The sequence below is a fragment of the Erithacus rubecula genome, assembly GCF_903797595.1.
Source record: "Erithacus rubecula genome assembly, chromosome: 9".
Classification (NCBI taxonomy): Eukaryota; Metazoa; Chordata; class Aves; order Passeriformes; family Muscicapidae; genus Erithacus; species Erithacus rubecula.
In genome coordinates this window covers 24,696,671-24,719,908 of record NC_136660.1, presented here as the reverse complement: position 1 = coordinate 24,719,908, position 23,238 = coordinate 24,696,671, and the positions used below count along the sequence as shown (strand labels likewise).

Genomic DNA, 23,238 nt, shown 5'->3' with positions numbered 1-23,238 from the left:
TTGTTTTTCTTGTTTATACCACTTAATACAAGTGATATATGATGAATAAGATGAATATACTTAATCTTCATGAAATAGCTGCCAAGGTATTTTATTCCAAAGATGCTGGTTTAGTTTGATATTTACCATGTGTTGTGAAGTGGTTAACTGAGGAGTAGTTCTGTCTGTCAAGCAATGAGATCTGCCTGGGAGAGTTAATCCATTAGCTTTCAAGGATGGACTTGTGGTTCAAACACAGGGCTGAATCTCAGGAGAATCTTGATTCAATTTTTGGGTCTATCTCCAATTTCCTATGTGACCTTGGGCAAGTCATATATTTCCTCTGTGCCTCACCTCCCCAGACATCTGTTTATTCTCTCCCACATTTTGTTTGTCTTTCCCATAGGAATTTATAAGGATTTCAGGACAAAGACCCTCTTCTCATAAAGGGGGACATTAATGCCATCTGCTACAGAGTATTTTAACTATCTAAGTGAGGTGTTTAGGAAGTGTTTATCTCTTTTCATTGCTCCTTGTTATTCCAGGTGAGCAAATACTGTGACTACCCCTAGGTTTGAGAATGGTGACCAATATAATTTTTGTGCTCTAATACTTTCTTCCACTTCTGATGAGAGATAGCCTAATAGCTAGTTTGTATTGTGTCCTGCCATTAGAGACAGTTCAGGTGGGCTTTTCAGAATGGTCAAAAGTGGGTTTGTGGATGTTTATGAAAAATTTTATTAAGGACTGATGAGCTTCCTGAGAGGGGAGCATAAGAGTGTTGGCTTGAAAATATTAGGAAGCAAGCAATGAACTCTAGCTAGAAGAAAAAACATAGGTGATATTGCCCATTCCTCTGCTCACTGCCAGTTTTTACAGTTCTGCTGGAGTGTAAATGCTCCATGCTGTGGTTGCCTTTCCCTTGGTGGCTTGCAGCAATTGGCACAGATGGGACCTAGGCAATGACAGGGAAGCCCAAACCTGTGATTCTGGTAATAATGGTAATTTTAGTAGTCTTGTGGTCACAACAAAAAGGACAGAGACAATTGATGACAATTCTGAAAAACAGTGAGATGTCTGTGTGTGAATTAATCAATGGGAGCTGGAGGAGGAACACAAAAGGACCAGCAGAACAGAAAACAGCTGGACAAATATCTGTTGATGAACAATATCAGGACAGAGATAGAGAAGGGGAATGAGGAAGAGAATGCTAATACAGCCAGGATGTGGGGTGGCCATGGGTAGTAGCTTCAGGTGTTTGGCTAAGAGTGGAAAGGTTGGTTTTCACCATACCCAGTTGTCGCCAGCGACTCTAGCATTACTGCACTCCAACCAGTAAGAAGTCATGCCACTAAAAAGACCATCTATCTGCTTAGACAGATGGTTTGGCTTTTAATATTGGAGAGATATATTCCTTTTCTATATGCTATATCTGTGAAATGAGATAAATTTGAAAGGAAACATCTGGTAGCACAAAGTTTGAATCTTAACAAGGTCTCGTCTGAGTTGGGAATTGTCTGAGTTGCCATTAAGTTCTGTCTTCAAAATGCTGAACTGGGCTTGGTGTATGTTAGTTTTAAAACCATATTTTCTATTTAGTGTTGTCCCAACCTGTCAGATGTGAAAGGAAGGAGTCCATGCTCCTGCAGTGCTTTTCTCTTCCCCACTGGGTCAGGGGTTTGCTGCTGCCCTGGCCCCCTGTCACCTGGACACTGTCAGGCTGCTCACTCATTGCACCTGGCAGCTCCAGCCCCTGCTGCCCAGCCCACGTCCCCTCTTCTGCCTCACACCACTGAGAGCTCCCATCTCCCCCACCACTCTCGTTTGCCTGTGCCAAAAGAACCCTGCCCTTCTCCACGGGGGAATTGCCATTTCAGTCACATTCACCTCCTTTGGGATGGGATGGATATGTGGTGTTTCTCCAGTGAAGATCTAGCCTTTAGGCAGTTGGTATTATTCAGGAAAACCTGCTTCCTTTGAGCCTGAAGGTCCCTCTGCACAGCCCCTCTTTCCCTTACAGAGCTGGGCAAGCTGAAGCCATGAGCTTTGCTCCAGTTCTGTTCCTGTGTGATGGCCACTTTGGGTCAGTTTGCTTCAGGTTTTCTTACCAGTATTTTTCCCCTGCTCCTCCCTTAGCATGTTTCCTGAAGAGCTCTTCATGAGGCTTGAAACAAAAAAAAAACAACAAACAAAAATGGAAATAAAACCAAAGGGAAGGAAGCAGTATTCAGAAATTTTCAGAAATTATCACATTACAAATTTGGAGGGAATTGTAATGGCAGCTTTAAAAACCTGTACATCTATCTATCTTACCTTCTTGCTCAGCTGATTTTTTCTGTACCACTTGTGTCTTACCTGAGTGCCCAGCATCAAAAATCAATAGCAAGTAGGTAAGATTTCCATGGATGTATTTGTATTGAAATATTAAAGGTCACATCCAGATGGGCAGCGAAGCTTTGCTTTAAACTTGAAACTAACACTTTCCAGTCGTGGTACTTCTTTGTATTTATTGCAGTGCATTTCAGAACCTACATCAGTCATATGTCAAAAAGAATTAAGAAATGGTATGAAATAAGATTTTTTTTCTTGGATAATTAGTGGTGACTCAGCACCACACCAGTTGGGCTAAATTGCTTCTTGTTTCAGAGATAGCTTGAGTGCTGCTCAGAGTCATTTCATATCTGCATCAATCTGCATGATTGCTTCTCAAAGAGTAGGAGCCAGGAGAGTCAGTCCTTACCAGTGCAAGCCTGGACCCCCCTTTGAGGTACAGCCTCAAAGATCTGGTCCTTGGAAGAGGGATTCAGCCTGGTGCATGTTTCCCACTGGGAATGGGTTGTGTCAGAAAAGGATGGCAAAGTGGCTGTGCCCCTCTAATGGTTACTGAACACAGTGATTAGGAGGAAATGCAGACACTGTATGTTTCTAAGCCTGTAGAAATAGGAGCACACATTGCTGTGTCTGCCTTTTACTTTTATTTCCCCTTTCTCCATAGCCCTATTGCTCCCTTCATCTTCACTTGAAGGTCTCAGACAACCCCTACACCTCAGGAAACATCGCCAGCCGAGACACTGCCCCCAGTATTATTGTAGCTTCAGGTATGAAACATCTAAAAATTGCCTGTGTTTGATGTGCAAACCTGGACTAACTCTGCACTTGGTGGAGGGTGTTGGGTGGCTGAATTGGGAAAGGAGGCAGGCTGTCAAATGAAAATCCTTATGGGCCTTCAGCTTGTCATGTGCTTTTTATGGAAACTTGCCTTTGAGACAGAGGAGGTCGTGTCTAGTCCTCTACTCCTGAGGGCATAAGATAAATCAGGGCATTTTCTTTGCATGTGGAGGTGTGTAGACTTCTATATATTGGGTCTTTTAGATAGATATTTTTCGAACTGAAATGTCTTCCCTCTTCCCCTTTTCCTCTCATTTTCCTCCCAAACCCAGAAGTTCTACAACTGCAACATAAATAAATACATTTACTCCCCTGATTTGCTCATTCTGCTGTTTGTGAAAGGGTTCCTTCACTAACCAGTGCTCATCTTACAGGTAATATAGGTTCTGAACTATCAGACAATGACATCAGCATGTTTGTTACTTCTGATGCTGGCAACACTTGGAGACAGGTAAATTACCCCAAATTGCTGGTTTAAATACAAATAGCATAGGAAATATAATAAAAGTAGATTTAATCTCTCACCTAATTTTTGTTTCATTTGGTTCTGGGTAGCCTTTTGCAAACCTTTTACAAAAGAGTGAATTCCCTTCTCAAAGGCACAGAGATGTTCAGAAAAAAAGATGGAATATGCTGTTAGACTTCATAAAACAGAAAATGATTTTTATTATTTACTCAGAGTTCTACCCCATAGCAAAGAGAATAGAAAAAATATGAATAATAAGGGTAGAGAAAGGGTTACCTTTCACTGTTGGACATCCCTCATGCCAACCAAACCATTTTTCTTTTCCTCCATGACTATACCCACCCAAAAATCAGCAGTTGCACTGGTCTGCTTTTTCTCACTTCAGCTGAGACTCATTTCACCTAAGCTGAGTTGTGCAGAGTTCATTGTCCATATAAGTGGATTATTTTGTATTGCTCTTAAGCTAATGCAGAAAAAGACAAAATTCAGTTTGCCTTGTTGCACAGCTATCATTCTCCATTAATTGTGGAAAGAGACTGGATGGTGAAATATATCTAATTCCTAATATTTAGTAGAGTCTCACCTGTTAAGAAATCCCCTCTAATGTGCTTATCCTCAGACCAGGAAATTCTCTTATTCCTATTTTCTGAATGGGATCCAATTTTTCTCCAAGTCATGGAGAAAAAGAGTAACTTTCTCAGACTAACAAATGCTGCTGTATAGACTGTTGAGCAGATTTTTGCAGAAAGTTAATACAAAAAAGACACAGGGAGAGGAAATCTTTTCCAATATTTGATAATCCAGGAATCTAATTATTTTGCAGTGTTTGACCAGCCTCATTTTTCTGTCTAAATCAATTATTTGAGATGGGGCCAGACATGTGCAAACACATGAAATTCTTCTTTAAACAAAAATTTGTCATCGAAAGGAGGGAAATTGTTGATCCTTGCAAAAAATATATTATTTCTAACTTTCTGTCAAGCAATAGAAGAATGAATTTTCCATGGACCTGAAAAAACTCGGGGAAAAAACATCTAAACAATAAAAAACTGAGCCCAGGAAATATATCTATAATTTCCTCTACTTTATAATTTTTATAATTTTCTTAGCACATCAGTGTCCTGTGTCATGATCCTGCTTAAAGAACTGTGACATTTTCTTGATACTAAGGGTAATAGGTTTAAATAAACACTTTTTTGTTTTTGTTTTTTTTTTTAGATCTTTGAGGAAGAGCACAGTGTTCTGTACCTGGACCAAGGTGGTGTGCTGGTTGCCATGAAACACACATCTCTGCCTATCAGGCACCTCTGGTAATGACTCCATTTGTTCTAAATATCTGCTGATCCTCTATTCAGATGCCATCTTCTGCAACTATAATCTCAAAAGTATTAGTTAAGATACTGACAAACATTGTCAGATAAAGCTAAGAAATCCTGGAAATTACAGTTTATATAATTTTGGCTTGGCCAGATCTGAGATACCATCAGTGTAATTCCACAACACTCCTGATTTACCACAGCTTGGCATTTTGGACTTGATTGTTTATAATATATATATAGTTTATGCTTTTGTCTCTCATTAAGTTACCAAAATAGCCCTGATTTTCAAATTTATGGACTTGCCTTCTGTGTGGAAGGGAGCAGTTATGGACCAGAATTTTGTTGAATAGATTCAGGGTTATATAACTGATAATGCAAAGAATCCTCTTCAGTGAGCAGTCCTGAGTGAGGAGGCAGAGTATAGCTTGTGCTGTTTTGTTTTATTTATTTCCACCACAGTTAGTCTCATAGCAGAATCTGAAGCACCCAGACCCAAGTCTTAAGAAAGGATGAGTGGTTCCAGGCTTTCACTTACACTCCCCACAGGGGAGTCTGAAGAAACTCTTATCCTCCAGAAAACTAACCTCAAAATATTTTATACTGGGGACTCAAAAAATCAGATATTCAAAATCACTTGTTTATTTAAAAAAAAATCTTATACTTAGGCTACAGTTTGCCCTTTGAGCATCCATCTTTGACATAACTACTAGTTTCTACCACTTAAGTATTGGCCATGGATTAGTAGTATGATGCTAAACAAGCTTGATCAATGCTCTGATTTATGATGCTTTCCTAAAAAATAGTTAAAGGGCTAAAAAATCAGAATCCAGTAAGAGAAGCTGTTTTCCACTTCTCCATAGCAGCTATAGTGGACTAGAGAATCCTCTTGAGTAAAATAGGACAGTAAGGCTATAAGACACTAATTCTGCTTTCTCCTCTAGGTTAAGTTTTGATGAAGGGAGATCTTGGAGCAAATACAGTTTCACATCCCTGCCACTGTTTGTAGATGGAGTTTTAGGGGAGCCTGGAGAGGAAACCCTCATCATGACGTAAGTGGATGGGCCATAATGGCTCTGTGGAGTGAACCTCACCTTGTCTTGTGCAACAGTGGCATTTCTGGTACCAAGCACAATCTGAAGTCAAGAGTGGGCAGTCTGCTGTTGCTAAATCATCAGTTTATTTGTGATATGACTGAGGGATTAGCAACATGGTTCCTTGCAAGATGCAAATAATTTCACTTAGCTTATCAGCATGAAACCTGACTCCTCGAATTGAACGTGATATAAAGCAGAGTTACTATTGACAGATTAATATTTGAAAGAAAAATGGTGAGGTATTTTTATAACTGTGGTTTTGTTGCCACTTTTTTTTTTTTTTTTTAATGAGACACAGATAAGTGAAGACATTCTTTTGTAAAAATGAATTACAAAATGTTGCCTGGAGGCTGACTCATGAAAAATTATGCTTAGTTTCAATGTGGTATGCTGAGTTCTACATGATGTATAAATCTGGACTCACTATGACAGAAACTGTGATATTTTATTGGAGATCAGATTTGTGGAAACAGAAAGTATTTCTGACTGATGTCTAATAAGCAGAATATGTGGCTTGGAAGCTAATTTGAGTTAGCTCAGAAAGATGGATGAAGAATGTGCCTTCAGGTTCTGATTTTAATTTGAATGGAAGGGATTCCCAAAGCTTAAAATTCAGATAAAACTCTTGAAGGTATTTCTGTCTCCAGCCCCACATCAAGTATTCTCTTGGCTCTCCAAGTTGAGTAATTTTGGCTATTTTCATAAGTGGGAGGGTCTTAGTGAACAGAATAAAAGCTACATACAAATTTGCAGTTTCTAATAGGGTTACAGATATTTAGCAGGCTAAGTTTCACTTTCACTTTGTCAGTCCAGTGAAAATGAGTAGCACTCTCACTCTTAAAGCAATTGATCTCTGTTGGAAATTGCGGGGACTGTACCTCTGTAACTACCAGACTCCTTTTGCTGTATGCTCTTCCTGCTGCATTCTGCAGTGTCTTTGGACACTTCAGCCACCGCTCGGAGTGGCAGCTGGTGAAAGTCGACTACAAATCCATCTTTGATCGGAGGTGTGCAGAAGAGGACTACAGGCCTTGGCAGCTGCACAGCCAGGTGAGAAGTGAGGATGCTGGGGTGTGGTCTGAAGTAGCTAATGATCCTGCAGTTCAAGATCAGCACAAGCCAGAATCTTTTCCCAACAGTTTGGTGTGTCAGCTCGTCCCTTACTGTGGGTCTGTTCTGTTGTGCTGGTGTGTTGCCTCAAATGGAGGCTCTGTGTTCCCTGAAGGATGAGCAGCTGCCTTTTGGGTGCTGTCCTGCACACAGGCAATTACCTCAGACTGATGCAGGCTTGAACAATACAGCAACAGCAGAACTGCCACTGAGGCCTGAACTCCTTCACTCTTACATCTCCCACCAATTTCCCCATCCTTACCTCCTTTGTCTCCTTCATCCTTCTGTGTCCTCAGAGACAGTGCCTTAAGACCATTGAGTTCTTTCACACCTGTTTCTCCCATTTCTTGCTCACTTGATCCCTGTTCTGTCTCTCCTGCTGTGGGACTTGGGCACTTTATTCCCCAATTCATTGGCCCCCATGCCCTGTGCATCCTGGATGCAGCTGCTGCATCACTCTCTGAACCAAGGAGTTCATGCCCAGCACAGTGCCTGCACCAGCTCTGCCAAGACACAATGTGTTTCATCAGGTTAAAATAAAATATGACCCAAACTCTCTGGTTATATAAACACCACAGGCTCCACTGAAGTCTACAGCAAAGCACACATTTCTATCATCAAAGGTTGTCTTTCTGTATATATCTTGCTGGGCAAGAATTTAATAGTGAATATGAAATGAAAGTAGCTTGACTCAGACTAGCTGCTCACACAAGGCACAACTCTACACTAAAAATACCAGTTATTACTTAGATCTTTAGATTCTGAAATCAGTATACAGCTTCCTTGAAATTCCAGGAAGCACAGCATTTTGCACCAGTTGCTGTTCAGGCCCTTCTGTTTCATGCCATCAAATCATCCAATCAAAGCCATGAAAAAATTTTCCACCACGATTTTAACAGCATAAAAGGCAATAAGTGAGATTCAACTATATCTTCTTCTTTGCTTTCTAGTGCTTGCATAAGCAAAAATACCAAGGATTTTGCAGTATTTCTTTGAGGATGTGGGCTTTGGAGCTTGCAAAACTACTTTTAGGAAGGCTTCTGTGTACTCTTGCCTTTTGAATTCTTTCCACTGAGATTGCAAGGCTGAGCCTTGTTCCCTAGATAGGAGTATTAAGCTGGGTGCTGAAGATAGGAAGTTTTAGTATCTACTCAAGTCAAACCCCTTAAAACCAAACTCTACCATGAGAAGTATTTACATAAACACACATTACTAGTTTCTACTGAATGAAAACATTCCCAGAGAGGTCAGACCAAAGAAATAAACCTGCTCTGTGCCTCACAATGCAGAGGAATCAGACCATGTTTTCAGCTGCTGTGAAATTGGCCCATATCAAGGATTTATGGGCTTTGGGGCAAATTCAGAACTGAGTAAAATACATAAGCAATCTCAGATAATTTCTTAGTGTGTACTGGAAAAGCTGATTTTGTTTCAGTAAGAGCTTCAGTAGCTTCAATTAACTGCAGCATACTGAGGTGACATTTGGCTTCCCACCCTCTTCCCTTGAGTAACATCTCCTGTTGCACAGCTTTGGGAAAAGCAGGTGACACAAACAGCCTGGTGGGCACCAAAGAAACATTTGTGGTTGTGTTTCCAGGGAGAAGCCTGCATCATGGGGGCAAAGAGGATCTACAGGAAGCGCAAGTCGGAGAAGAAATGCATGCAGGGGAAATATGCTGGGGCCATGACCTGGGAGCCCTGCCTGTGCACTGAGGCTGACTTTGACTGGTGAGCATGGCAGGGCTGGCTGCTCTCAGCAGCACCACGGGGCCTGCCTGACTTTCATTTGTTGGGATTAAATGTGTGAGAAGAAGGACTAGCCTTCACCCTAAAACTTCCATCTTGTTTTATATATATTATTATATTTTAAAATCTTAAATTCTGAGCTTTTCACTATATGATGTACACACTTCTATTCAAACTATACACTCATAATCTCAGTTTTGTCATTTAATTTTTGAAGCCGTTTTCTCAGGTCAAATCAAAAATTCTCCTGGGGGTCAGTGCCTGTCAGCACAGAAAATCTAAAATTCTTAGTGACCAGGGTTCTAACATCACAGGGATCCTTAGAGAGGCTGTAAGCTTGCAGAGAGTAGAAATGAATAAACATGTAGGTATTGAAATAGGCTGCTCCCTGGAAGTGCAGGTATGTTAAAAGAAGGAAAGAGGAATAATATCTGTAATCTCCTAAGGCTCCCACAACATCAGTGTGAGCAGACCATTCTCCAGGTCACAGCTCTGGGCACCAGTAAGATAAAAGGTCAATTTAGCACATGTGACCTTAACAATGACCAGTGGTGGCAGAGAGCAGTCTGAAGATGTATATATTTATGTAAAAAATAAAATAAATTCTTAATACATGCACACATATGCATATATGAGTAAAAGTAAATATAATATCAAGTAAATATAGAATAAAGTATCTAGGAAATTCCTGGGTCATTTGTAGCATCTGGACCATCATGTTTGTCAGCTTCCAGCAGACATTGCCTTAATGATTTGAGTTAATCTCCTTCTGAAGCCTTTTCTTCTCTGATGTTTGCTATGGGAAATGGAGTCCATTGGTGAGTTGTGCATAAAATGAGTGCATTGGTGAGTTGTGATAAAATCTTCAGCTGCTGGTTAAATTTCAACGTTACTGCTGACTCCCAGAAATTTGCACAAAAAAGGCAGGGACCTACATTATTGAAATCTCTTTCTTACCTCTTTTCTCCAAGTCTGCAAATTCCTCAGTATCTTGGATGAGAGAAACATTGGCTCTTTGGCAGTGCTGATAAACTCCCTTTGTGCCTTACTCACCCACATCTATGTCATGTTACTAATTAAACCCAGAATCTGCTATGTGAATCCTGAAAAGGTTCATTTCATCAGTATTTTGCATGGAAATTTATAGCATTTCCCTTCTCACTCCTCTGTAAATACAGAATATTTTTTCTGTATAAAATCAAAGAATTGCAGGAGGCTTTTATATTGTGTAAAAAAAAAGTCCATTCTCTTGCTCCAAACAGTAACAGTTATGAACATTTTTTCCACACAGATTCTGCCAGTATAGTTTCTTGATTATTTCCTCATTTTCCATTTAGGAAATGAATTCTTACTGTGGAAGGGTGCCCTCTGTGTTCTTTCCTTTTCAGGAAGAAAAAAAAGCACTTTCATCATCTTTCCTCCTGACATTTCAATACTTTTGAATCCCTTCCTTCCTTCCTTCCTTCCTTCCTTCCTTCCTTCCTTCCTTCCTTCCTTCCTTCCTTCCTTCCTTCCTTCCTTCCTTCCTTCCTTCCTTCCTTCCTTCCTTCCTTCCTGCCTTCCTTCCTTGCCTGTCCTTCCTTCCTTCCGTCCTTCCTTCCTGCCCTATCCTTCCTTCCTTCCTGTCCTTCCTTCCTTCCTTCTTCCTGTCCTTCCTTCCTTCCTTCCTTCCTTTCCTTCCTTCCTTCCTTCCTTCCTTCCTTCCTTCCTTCCTTCCTTCCTTCCTTCCTTCCTATTTCCTTCCCTTTCCTTCCTTCCGTCCTTCCCATTCCTTCCTTTCCTTCCTTCCTTTCCTTACCTTCCGTCTTCTTCCTTCCTTCCTTCCTTCCTTCCTTCCTTCCTTCCCTTCCTTCCTTCCTTCCTTCCTTCCGTCCTTCCTTCCGTCCTTCCTATCCTTCCATTCCTTCCTTCCCTTCCTTACCTTCCCTTCTTCCTTCCTTCCTTCTTCCTTCCGTCTTCTTCCTTCCTTCCTTCCTTCCTCTTCCTTCCTCCTTCCTTCCTTCCTTCCTTCCTTCCTTCCTCCTTCCTTCCTTCCGCCTTCCTTCCTTCCTTCCTTCCTTCCTTCCTTCCTTCCTTCCTTCCTCCTTCCTTCCTTCCTCTTCCTTCCTTCCTTCCTTCCTTCCTTCCTTCCTTCCTTCCTTCCTTCCTTCCTTCCTTCCTTCTTTCCCTCCTTCCCTCCTTCCTCCTTCCTCCTTCCTTCCTTTCCTTCCTTCCTTCCTTCCTTCCTTCCTTCCTTCCTTCCTTCCTTCCTTCCTGCCTTCCTTCCTTCCTTCCTCCTTCCTTCCTTCCTTCCTTCCTTCCTTCCTTCCTTCCTTCCTTCCTTCCTTCCTTCCTTCCTTCCTTCCTCCTTCCTTCCTTCCTTCCTTCCTTCCTTCCTTCCTTCCTTCCTTCCTTCCTCCTTCCTTTTCCTTCCTTCCTTCCTTCCTTCCTTCCTTCCTTCCTTCCTTCCTTCCTCCTTCCTTCCTTCCTTCCTCCTTCCTTCCTTCCTTCCTCCTTCCTTCCTTCCTTCCTTCCTTCCTTCCTTCCTTCCTTCCTTCCTGTCCTTCCTTCCTTCCTTCCTTCCTTCCTTCCTCCTTCCTTCCTTCCTTCCTTCCTTCCTTCCTTCCTTCCTTCCTTCCTTCCTTCCTCCTTCCTTCCTTCCTTCCTTCCTTCTCCTTCCTTCCTCTTCCTCCTTCCTCCTCCTCCCTCCCTCCCTCCCTCCCCTCCCTCCTCCCTCCCTCCCTTCCTCCCTCCCTCCCTCCCTCCCTCCCTCCCTCCCTCCCTCCCTCCCTCCCTCCTTCCTTCCCTCCTTTTTTTGGGCAGGGGGCTCTTAATTGAAGAAGATTGAAAGGGACATGTGTCCCCCATGTATTCTCCTTAGCTGCCCATACTTGATTTTTCAATATTGAAATAAATTGCAGAGCTTTTTATCTTGTCACTGGTTACAGAACCCAGGTTTGTATACAGAATTAAAGAAAACAACAATCCCTGTCATTGTGCTGCCATTGCTGTTTAAATGCTAAATTTATATGGAGAAAATGTTATTATCTAAGTTTATCAGAGATTGGATTTAAAAATTGTGTCTCTGTGGTCAGGCAATAAGTGAGAAAAAGTGTTATTGCTATTAATCCTACAAGTCTTTTTTCATCACTTCAGGGGAAAGATACCAGTTATAAAAGACAAAGATTTTTCTAATGGTTTTTTTCTGTTATTGGACTATCACAAAAATCCAGATTAATTTCAAATCTGTGTGCAGCCCACTGGTACTCCCTTCTCAGGGAAAAGGGCACATTTATTTATTGTTTTGTGCAGCAACAGAACTGAGTGACAGTAGAGGTGAGTGCAGTTCCTCCAGGCCTGGGACCTGATTCTTCTGCAGCAGACACTTTAATCCTGGGCTGGAAGGAGGAGAGGATGGCAGCAGGCACTTTTATCCCAGGCTGGAAGGAGGAGGAGTGGCAGGAAAGACACTTTTATCCCGGCTGGAAGGCTCAGGGGTGGCAGCACAGACACTTTTATCCCAGGCTGGAAGGCTCAGGGGTGGCAGCACAGACACTTTTGTCCGGGATGGAAGGTTCAGGGTGGCAGCACAGACACTTTTATCCCGCTGGGCTCACGTTCCCGGCTCGCCGTGCAGGGAATGCCGCTCGCAGCCAGAGGGCAACAGCGCTCCAGGAATGGGACCCTGGATGCGCAGCAGCATCATCAAGTCTGTCCTAGCAACGGTCTAGAAACGAGAATCTCCTTCTTCATTTAATTGATTTGGGTAAATGGATGACACCGTTACTTGGGTGTTATTAAAGCATTAATTTACCCGGTTTCCTCACATTGTGTTCCCTCCTGTCGGAGCGTTATTACAGCGATATCTCTTCGGCAGAAACACCTCCCAGACACAGATGGAAACCTTTGGTGGGGTTCATCCTTCAGCCTCCTGTCTCCAGGTCCTTCAGTAGGAGCTTTGAGTAGTGTCTTGTTGTCAGTCCTCCTTCTGAACCTGCTGTCATTAATACTGTCAGCACTGCCATCCCTCACACCTTCATGGAGCTATGAGCCTGTTTATACTGGTGCTGGTGGTTTTGGATAGCCAGAGAGGCACAAAGGTGGGAATCAGGTCCATTTATTTGTTTCACAGATGATATCAGCAAAGATCTGTCTGGCTCTTTTTATGTTCTCTTGCACTTTAATTACAGCCCTGGCTGCTGGGATTAGTTCTTATGTTAAAATATCAGAGTGCTGCATCAGGAGAAACTGTTTTGACAAACCCTGGGGAGGCAGGGGACAGACACTGAGTGTGGTTAGATTCTGCTGGCTTTGTGTGTCACCAGCCATCAGTTCAGATTGTGCAGGGGCCAGCTCTGAAATACACCTACATTTGCACCCTTCAGTTATGGGCTTGTTTAACTAACAAATAGTAATTTGGAATGAATTTTTAGTTCATTTTGAGTGCTTGTGGAAAATGGAGATTCACGATGCAAAATCTACAGTGCATTTCTGCATCTTTAAGGGCCTGGATATCTGCTGGGCATGGATTTACTGGAAAGATTCTGGGGATTTTAGGTTGCATATTAACATAAGCTGGTATAGCTTGACTTCAAATACTGTGATGCAATTATAATTGTACACCCTTGTAGATCCACTGTTCAAACTGTAGCTGAACCCATCCTTCTCTGGGTTAAATCCCATGTCAGGTAGAACTGTAAAACTGGGGAACAAGCACAGCTCCCCTTTAACACAAATCTACACTTGAATCATGGTTAAATACTAGACAATAGTATTAAGTGAATAAAAATGTAGTAAGACTTTTCCAGTGGCCACAGTTATTTTTTTCCCACTGGGGCTTTTGGAAACTGCAGGAAAAAAAGGTGACTGTTTTCAGAGATAGCTCAATTCTGCCCATTTAATGTCCAAAATGTTTGGAAACACAGCATGCAAAAACACAAGGAGACTTGTCAGTGTCTGGCATAGTTGACCTTAAGGTGAAGCTGTTAATCTTAAGGAATTTTTATGATTGCATGCTAAGTCATATATTGATTTTTAGAAGTTATGAGCATGGCAATCACTCTGAATTAACTGGTTATTTCTATATCTTAGAGCAGTAGGATTTTAATAATTTCATTTGAATTAACAGTTCTTCCAAACAGTATGTTTGTCAGGCCTCTTTTCAAATGGCAAACTTCCTTAGGAGATTTCTTTTCTTTGATTATTACCTATGCTGAAAATAACATTAGATAAAGGAATTTACCATGAGCATTGAGCATAGATACAAAAACCTCTGGAATGAATTTGTATCTAATTACAGAAAAGAACTTGCAGTTGTACTTGACTAAGACAAATAGGATTCCAGTTGAAACCAGTGAAAGGATAAAAACCATAATCAATGAGAGCCACAAGACAGGCTGCCTCATACTGATAAAGCAATCCCTGATGGCAAACCCTCCCCTCCTCTTTAGGAGATACATTATCTGTGTCACCTGTGTTCTTTTCAGGCAGGCACAAAATACCATCAATATATGCAAATTCCAATTCCCAGATCCCAGGCAATGACTCGGGGAGCTGATTGCAGGCTGAGGCTGCTGCCTTCCCCATCCCCAGACTTTGCTGTACTGGCTCGTGCTATGGACATCCAATTGATGGTAATGCTTCCTGATTGCTGCAAAGCCTGTTGTGCCAAATTGTAGCAGCAATTTGTTGTCAGCATCAGTGCTGTGCATGCAGCAGCCTGTAGCCAAGGAATTCATTAGATTCCAAGGCTGTGGAGGTGAACGGGTGGCTGCTGCATCTGTGGAGGGATATGGAGCAGCAATTCATGTCATTTACTGGGATGATATTTCTCTAGGGCCTCAATGAGCCAGATGATTTGCAAGCCTGAAAACAACACTGTGAGACTTCTGTGCTTGTAACTATTTCTGCTGTGGAAAATCCTAGGATTTCTTTCTCTTGACTTTGAGAAATCTGACCCAAGTACAGTCAAAACTAGCTGAGTCCAGCTTGGCTTGCCAAGATTTCCGGGTAGGAATATGAAACAAAATAGTAGCTTGAATCTAGACATGTGCATAGTAAGAAAGCCCAGACTATTGCATCAAATTGGACTGTGAGTACTGATCCCCTCTGAGGCAGATTCCACTGTATTGGTTTGTTTTGTTTTCACCTGATAACAGAGCACTGTGTGTGTGTACAGTGTTACAGCTTTTTAATTAGAGTCACACATGATAACTTAGGAATACAGTGCTGCAGAGTGTTTACAAATGAATTACAAAAATACAGGAGTCCCATTTGTATGTAAATATTTGTTTTCTCCAAGCAAATCAGAATGGTGTTATTCTTCATTACAAAGTGTATTCTGCAGCTATAGTGTTCTTATTCCAACAAGGATGATTATAGAAGCACATGGCAGTGGGAGAATTGGCTGGCTGATGCTTCCAAAGCAATTAAGCAGCACTGAGTTGCAACCATCTGAGTAAATAGATTGATGAAAATTCAGTCAAAAAGAATGAGGAAAAGACCGTTTGGGTCATCTCCTTCATTGCTGTTTCCTGGAGTATGTTCTCAATTACTTGTTGTAGATACCCCAAGCACCACAGCTGCCAAAATGTTCCTTTGGAACAGTCATGCAGTCTAATATATGTTTAGGGGTTTTCTCAAGTGATTCACAGTGTTAATTTTCTTTTGCTTAATGCCATCTTTTTAATTTTGCCACTTTAAGATTGCCTCAAAAAATATTTTTTTTCTTTATTTAGAAGAAAAAAATTGAAGCAGAAGTAAAAAGTGGTGACTGAATTATTTTCAATGTCTTTTCTTGATAACAAGTATTTAAAAAAAAAACTTATCATAGATAAATAGAAACATATTAACTCTTTTTTTTTCTTTGTCTTTTTTCTTAGACCAGTACCAACATTTAACATTGTGACTTAACAGTATAATATGTAACTTAACCAATACCAGTTCTTAACATTGTTTACTAGTCACTCACTAAATATTTTTTTTAAGTCATCATGCTTTTTCAAGACACTTGAACAAAGTCTTCATTAGTTTGAGCACCCCTCTTGTTAATGTTTTTCTATCAATATCTCTGGTGTGGGGATCTGGTAGGTCTCACCCTGGCCATGGGCTGATGGCTGTGTTGTGACAGCTCTGGGAGGAGCTGCAGCAGGGGCTCCACTAACTCTGAGCAGGTTGTTGGATGTTCATCCATCTCCTGGTTTTTCTCTCTGCTTCTTTACATACAAATACAAATATGAAGCTTTAATCATGTAATCTAACACTGCCCTGATCCACTTTTCTTGGAAAATCAGGCTACTTGATAGCAAGACATTAAAGATATTAAGTAAAACATACTTTGCAGAAAAGTGCCATTCTGAGATCAAGGATTGTGTTGCAACTGGAATGTTGGAATGGAGTTGGTGGACTCTGTATAGCAGTTCTCAGAAACAACATCCCATTGCTTCTCCATTATGAGCTATGCAGAAGGCTTGGTAAAAGGAATAAGAATATTTATCGAACCAAGCAGTCCTCATTACTCAATGGCTGGAAAGTAAACCCATATGTAAATGGAATACTGATTAAAGATGTTTTCTTTTTGTTGGATTTTTTTCCTGCAAGAACATTTTTTATAGAGTCTTTGTTTTCTTGGAATCAGAAACAATTTGAAATATTTTTAGTGAAACCGAAGTAGATTTAGTCATAGCTAAACTCAAATTGTGACAAAAGATTAAAGTTTGACTCATTGTTTCTAACATGTGATTTTTGGTAGCATTTCCTCTTCCAAACAAAAAGAGAATTGAAGATCACAGAATTCTTACCCATTACTAAATATGCTGTTAATGCCTTCAGGCAAGAGCTCTCTCAGGGCTGTAAATTTTTCTCTGCATCCTGTGTGATATAGTTTCCAAATGCAATTAGCTTTTTAGCCCTTCAGTTTTCTAAGATATGACTGAGACAGTGGTGCTTTAGCTTAGATTTCTGGGGTGGTTTATTTTGGTTTGTTTTTTTTTTTTTAATATTTGAGCTGAGGTTTAATCCTGAGAGGTATTGTTAGTCTGTGGAGAGAGAACTCATAAACTACCTGCTTAGGTTTTTCTTTTTTTATACTGGGATTTATGCAAGAAAATTACCCCAATTAGCTGAAGTGAAATGAAGAATGTGTTCTATCAGTAAAAATAAAATCAGAAATCCTACTAAACAGATGGAGGAAAATCAAAACTTGTATTAATAGCAGAGAGCACGAGTTGATACCATGTTTGTTGTTTTGGGGGTTTTATTGATGGTTTCTTTTAATGTTTACAACAGTGATTATGGATATGAACGGCACAGCAATGGCCAGTGTTTACCAGCATTTTGGTATAACCCATCCTCCGTGTCAAAAGACTGCAGCCTTGGACAGAGCTATCTCAACAGCACTGGGTAAGTGGCTCACCAGGCTTCATTTACTTAGATCACTGTATGGGTTTAACCAATAACAACTACAGATTACACCTGCTGTAAGTGTGTCAGAGCTGGCTGGAGCCCTTGGGACACCTTCATCACCATCTTTGTTGGGTTGCACATCTGTCACTCCATATCTCCATCATGTATGGCCCAGGCTTTTCTTAAAGTGCCTTAAAGAAACTTGGGGAGAGAGTGTAAGGCCAAATCATTGATGTTTCTGTAAAAACTCCTCTTAAAATCCTGTGAGATCAGGTGAGGCAGAAATTCTGGAATATAAATTAGTGGAGAGAGGTGAAACTGATGTATATATGAAGTGAAATAATAGATGGGCATCTAGCCCAAATGCTGACTGTTCTTTGGGCCTCTTGGAAGTCATTGGAAGATGTAGTTTAAGATCCTGACATACTTCATTTATGATGCAAGTGATTAAACAAAGCAGCCCAAGCTGGTTTTGTAAGGTTTGTACACTGAAAGATGGACAACTGATGAGAGGTGGAGAACATGTAAGAAAAGTTGTTAAACTTTGCCCAACAGTGTAATAATTGAATACAGTGCAATATTTTACGTGTGTCACTGTAAGGCTAGGAAGAGGTGAAAGAATACAGCAGCACAGGCTTCCTCCAGAAAGCAGAAGGGATTATTGCAGAAGCAGACACATTATAGACTAGTTCACAGAACCAAGGATAGAATTAAGCTCATTGGTGCAAGGAAGGCAACACCTCTTGTAAACATGCTTTTACCAAATCATCACATTCCTCACGCACTCTCCTGTCCACAACACCAGGTGCTAGACTTTGTTATTAATTCTTTCCCTTCTGTTTTCCTTTGAGTAGCTTAGGAAAACTCAAACTGCTTTTTTTCCTGACCCTCACCGGGTCATCCACATACGTATATATAATTTATTTATAACTTTATGATTATTTTACTCACTGATTTACCAAAATAAGAGTATTGGTCTAATACTGATACTCAGCTGTGACAGACAAAAAACTCTCTAACAGTTTAAAGTTAGAAAGTGTATGTTTATCCAGCACTGGGCAGCAGTGTGAGGTAATCCTCTAATATGCACTGCAGAATCACAGGTGATCACAAAAGCTATTTATTGGCAAAGGATTCAAACAAATACATATTCATAATAACAGCCCCTCCCATCTCCCGCTTCCTATGGTAACTAACAGAATAGCTATTGAGCATGCGTGATTGAGTTCTTAAATTAAGTTTGGGGTTTTTTTTGTGAAGAGGGGTCTTAAAAGGAGGAATTAAGGCAAGTGTTCCTCACCCTAAACTCCTGACCTTTTTTTATCAATGACAATAGAAATGATTTCTGGGGATAGTCCAGTTTTCCAAAGAATGGGTTTCTGCTTGCATTGTCTATGTTCCTTTGGGTCTGCTCACTAGTTTTGTCTTTTCCCATTGTAAGCGCAGCTGAGCAAACATGAAATGACAGACAATCAATTATTTAAATTTCAGATAACTACTCCGTTCTAACTTCTAATTATTTTCAGCAAGGTAACTAAAATCCTAATTTTCTAAAATTAGTGTTTCATCATAACATATCATTTTATGGTTTGGGCAGTTTATGGTACCTTATATCGAAATACTCTATGCAGGAAGTTATCCCAGGGCATGGACAGGAGGAGCTACTGGTGTGTTGGGCACGTGAGGAGACAGATGCTGCAGTACCTGTGGGACTCTTTGCTTTCTGCCCATCTCCTTAGCCTTCCCAGCTGACCCTGGCTCCCCGTGCCTCCGCAGGTACCGCAAGGTGGTTTCCAACAACTGCACGGGCGGGGTGCGGGAGCGGCTGACGGCCAAGCCGCAGCAGTGCCCGGGCCGGGCGCCGCGGGGCCTGCGCCTGCTGGCGGCCGGCGGGCGCCTCACGGCCCAGCTGGGACACAACGTCACCTTCCTGCTGCAGCTCGACGAGGTACGCGCCCTCCTGCCTCCAGGCTTCTCTTTGAATGCAGGATGTAACCCCCCCCACTCCTCCTCCATGTTGTTATTATGGTTTGGAAATTAAGAGGCTCCCAGGCAAAGATATTGAAATTCGGGTAACAGTTCTTTACTAGGAAAATTAAAATAGAAATACGGGATTACAAAGAGCAATCGCAGCCCTGACAGAGTCAGAATCCAAGCTGACATCCCGTCAGTCAGGGTGGTGGCAGCAGTCCCATTCCATGGTGGCTGCATCCTCCTGCAGTGGCAGATGTGGTTCAGCTGGAGCAGTGCTCCTGGAGAAGGTGGAGTTTTCCTCTGAAGGTCCAGGGATGATATGGAAAGGTCCAGTTTTCCTCTGGTATCCAGTGGAAAGATGATATCTTGCTGTCCAAAATCTCAGTTTTTCTCTGGGTAGGAAAGGCTTGGCTCCTCCCCTGGGTGGAGCATCTTCCAGTGGGATGATGTAATTTTATCAGTCACACAGTGGGACTGAATGGCCCATTAACAGAAGATATGTTCCTGGAGGGAGGATGGGTTGTGGAAAAAATAAAGATGTTTGCCACACCTTGTCTTAAAGATGGCCCATTAGCAGATGATATCTGTCACAGAGATAAGGAAATCACTGTCCCACCTGGCTTCAACAGCTGGTGATAGAATACACATTTCTGGCCACATCAGCCCAACACAGGGCCCTGCTGGACACCCACCAGGCTGCAGCGTGGCCATGCCAGCCAGAGAGGGGAACGAGACAGGGGGTGTAAAGTCATCCCAGCCAGGATGCAGCTGGGTGGAGTTTGCTCCAAAATGTATGGAGATGAAAGGGCTGCCATAGTTTGTGGTGCACAGGGTAATATCTGGGAGAAATTTGTAAAGTCTGAGAATTAGTTAAAATTGGGAATTTCACAGGAGAACTGAAGACTGCAGGTTTGAATTGTGATCCCCCACCCTTAACTGTGTTTCCTGGTGTTGCTTGAACTGAATTTCCATATTTTTTTTCCCACTGACTCTAAACCAAAGATGACAAAAAGTACATATGCAGCTGGGTCCCTATCATACAAGTTGGTACATATTATTTAGGCATTTATGGGTGAAATCTCAAGATGTCCTCATCTGGATTAAGTCTGAAATTCATTGCTATTGTGAAGTTGATTCAGGCTCTGATCTGTGTTTTTGTTATATCTATAACTTAACTTGGTATTTCATTGTTCTGCTCCCTCCATTCTTAAATCCATAGAAAAAAAGTGTTTAAATCTTTTTCACCTCTTTTTTCTTTTCAGCACTTTTTTATCTGTGTTTAATTGCAGGTGCACAAGCAGGAACATTCATAAAGTAGTGATTTTCTTTTTCCCTAATATAATTTGATTGCTTTAAACTTCTACGCCTTTCCCTCTCTTACTGGCAAATAAATCCTAAAATAAGTATGCTTTAACACCAAGGGACAATGTACACCCCTTTTTAGTTGAGAGTATTCAAGGAAATTACTTCTGAACCTTCCCATAGTAAATGTCATCTGTGAGGAAATAATTTTTTTTTCCCGTCTCTATTGTTGATGCTTTGCCCAGCAAACAGGTGCCCTGATGTGTACAGGCAATGCCATATGATAAATCATATCTAACCTGAAGCAGTTTTTGACCTAAATGTTTGTTTTCTCCAAAATATGGTCACTTTATTTCAGTACTGACAGTCATACAACATTGCTACTGTGATGCTGTTATAACAATGTGAACATATAATTTCATCTGGTTGAATTATTGATTTCTGTATTTAAAGATGAAAAGGCCCAAAACAAGTCAGACTCCAGGCTTTAAAAAAAAAAAAAAAAAAAAAAAAAAAAAGTGCACTTTGCATCATCTTTCTCTTCTGAGCAAACTTTTAAAACAGATTGGGAGAAGGAGATGGATAATCTGAATAGTCAGAGACAAAACTATGAACGAATTATGCCAATAGTCAGAGACAATCAACTATAGTGTGAAATCTCAGGACAAATGCTCTGCTCTTTCTTCTGTGAGTGCTTCAGCTCAGATATGATGTAAGAGAACCCTGACCACTCTGTCACACAGGGAGCTGCTGTGCATTGTTCTGTTCTGTTCTCTTTTGTTCATTCTGATCTTTTTGGGCAGCTCTGCTGCAGTATGCATGAGTCTGGAAGCAGCACCTTCTCCAGGATGAGATGGTGCCTCTCTCATGCTGGGTGTCAAGGGGTGCAGAATGGATGTTTTGATGAGTGAGTGAGTCAGTTCTGAGGAGATCTAAAGGGAGCTCTTCTTCCACTGTATCTGCTAAGGATGAGGTTAGGAATTGCTCTGGGGGCTGGAGCAGTACTGATCAGCCTCCAGCCTTTCCAATTACTCTCCCTGTTAAACGAATCTTGACCTCCTGCTCCAGGATTTGTCAGCTTGAAAAGCAACCAACAAAACCTTTGGGTGAATTTTACCCAGTCTGGCAATGACTTTGTGTGGGTGTTGCAACAAAAGAAATATTGAACAAACAGGAATATTTACCCAGTTATGTACAAGCTATAGAGGAATAAAATGTAGTTGAAGCAGCAAAACTGTGTGTAGACTGAACCATTTAACAATTTAACTGTTTCAGTGACAAAAAAATCCCACTACTCACTAGAAAAGTTAAACAACCCATCAAAAGAACAAGCATCCTTCTATAAAATGGATATTGATTTCACAGAATAATTGAGGTTGAAAGGGATCTCTGGAGATTTTTTTAATCCAACCTTGCATACAAGGCAGGGATATCACAAGACAAGAATTTGCCAATTTGTATTTAGTTTCTGCCCTGCACAGGTACGTAGCACAGTACAATCCAGGATGTTCAGTATCCAAAAAATCTGTGCCACTCCATTTTTACTGAGGGGAAGGCATCAGGAAAGTTAAAAAGGGCTGGATGTGTCACCTTGCACATCTTCTCCCCCAACAGCATGTGAAAAAAGTGTGTCCTATTCAGCACTTGCCCCTTGGAGTGGTGGGCAATATTTTAGAGTGCTACACCCTGGTGAGGACTCCTCCTTCAGTGCAAGTGACAGCTGGTATCTTTTAAGGTTTGAAAAAGCAATGGCCTTTCCTTTTGCATCTTAACATCTCCTGTATCCCTCTGAGACAGTTTGTTTGAGGCCTTCAAATCTTCAGAGCTGTTTCATACACTGCAGCCTCCTGGCTCTCTTTTTTCATGCTCATGTTCCACTTGATCTGCAGGAAAAAGAAGGAAAAAAAGAGAAAGAGAAGCTGGTGATCCAAGGCACAAGAGTTTTTTTGAGATTTGTACTCCTGTTATCTTTCTAAGGCTTTCTGCTCCACCTAGGAATCCACCTGGATTTGAAAAGAGGAACAAACTGCAGAAGCATGTTCACTGGAGGCCCTGAAAATTCACTGCATCTCTGTAGTGGAGCAGATTGCTAAGAGGGCAGGGAGAGACCAATGGCAGCAGTAAAAAGCTGAGGTTTTCACTCAGGTGTGGGATTCAGGGGCAGGAAGCACAGCACAGTGGTTCCTTGTAGAGCCTGGCTGTGCCTGTGGTGATGCTGAGAGTCATGACTGAGCATTCTGACAAAAACATGATGTGAGCAAAAGATGCCCCAGGAGAAGTAAGGACAAGGCATTCAGAAGTGTTCTGCTATTGAAGAAGACACAGAAAATCATCACTGAAGTCTGTGCAAGTGGAGGGAGGGCAGGAAGCAAACCCAGGAGCACAGTGAGCACTGCTGATTTCTGAGAGCTGGGATTTGGCCCAGTTTCTCTAACCCTGACTCACGTGAAATTTTCCTGTGAAGCATTTATATCTGGCAGCATATAAATATCATTAAAAGCAAACCCAACCAACAGGTCATATTTAAATCATCTGAATGAAAGAATTCTTTCAAAAGTGTTCTAAGTCTCCTGTCCCCTTTTAGAATTTCTGTATGACTTCCTCTAAACTGCTTGCAAGGTCACCTTGCACTTAATATTTATGGTCCCATTATTTGAAAGGTCTGGCCAAGTTGTTTGTCCAATTAATCTAGGTATAA

The 23,238-nt window shown here is 41.4% G+C and overlaps 1 protein-coding gene across 4 annotated transcripts in view; it reads left to right on the top strand.

The window, feature by feature from the left end:
* Positions 1–23,238, top strand: part of SORCS1 (sortilin related VPS10 domain containing receptor 1) — a 259,464-nt gene that overhangs the window by 203,309 nt on the left and 32,917 nt on the right. For all 4 annotated transcript variants that reach the window (XM_079313142.1, XM_079313140.1, XM_079313141.1 and 1 more), the window contains exons 11-18: positions 2,975–3,077; positions 3,522–3,598; positions 4,832–4,923; positions 5,874–5,981; positions 6,959–7,076; positions 8,734–8,864; positions 17,148–17,261; positions 19,041–19,212. In XM_079313142.1, coding sequence (XP_079169268.1) covers positions 2,975–3,077; positions 3,522–3,598; positions 4,832–4,923; positions 5,874–5,981; positions 6,959–7,076; positions 8,734–8,864; positions 17,148–17,261; positions 19,041–19,212 — 915 coding nt within the window. The remainder of the gene's footprint in view (positions 1–2,974; positions 3,078–3,521; positions 3,599–4,831; positions 4,924–5,873; positions 5,982–6,958; positions 7,077–8,733; positions 8,865–17,147; positions 17,262–19,040; positions 19,213–23,238) is intronic.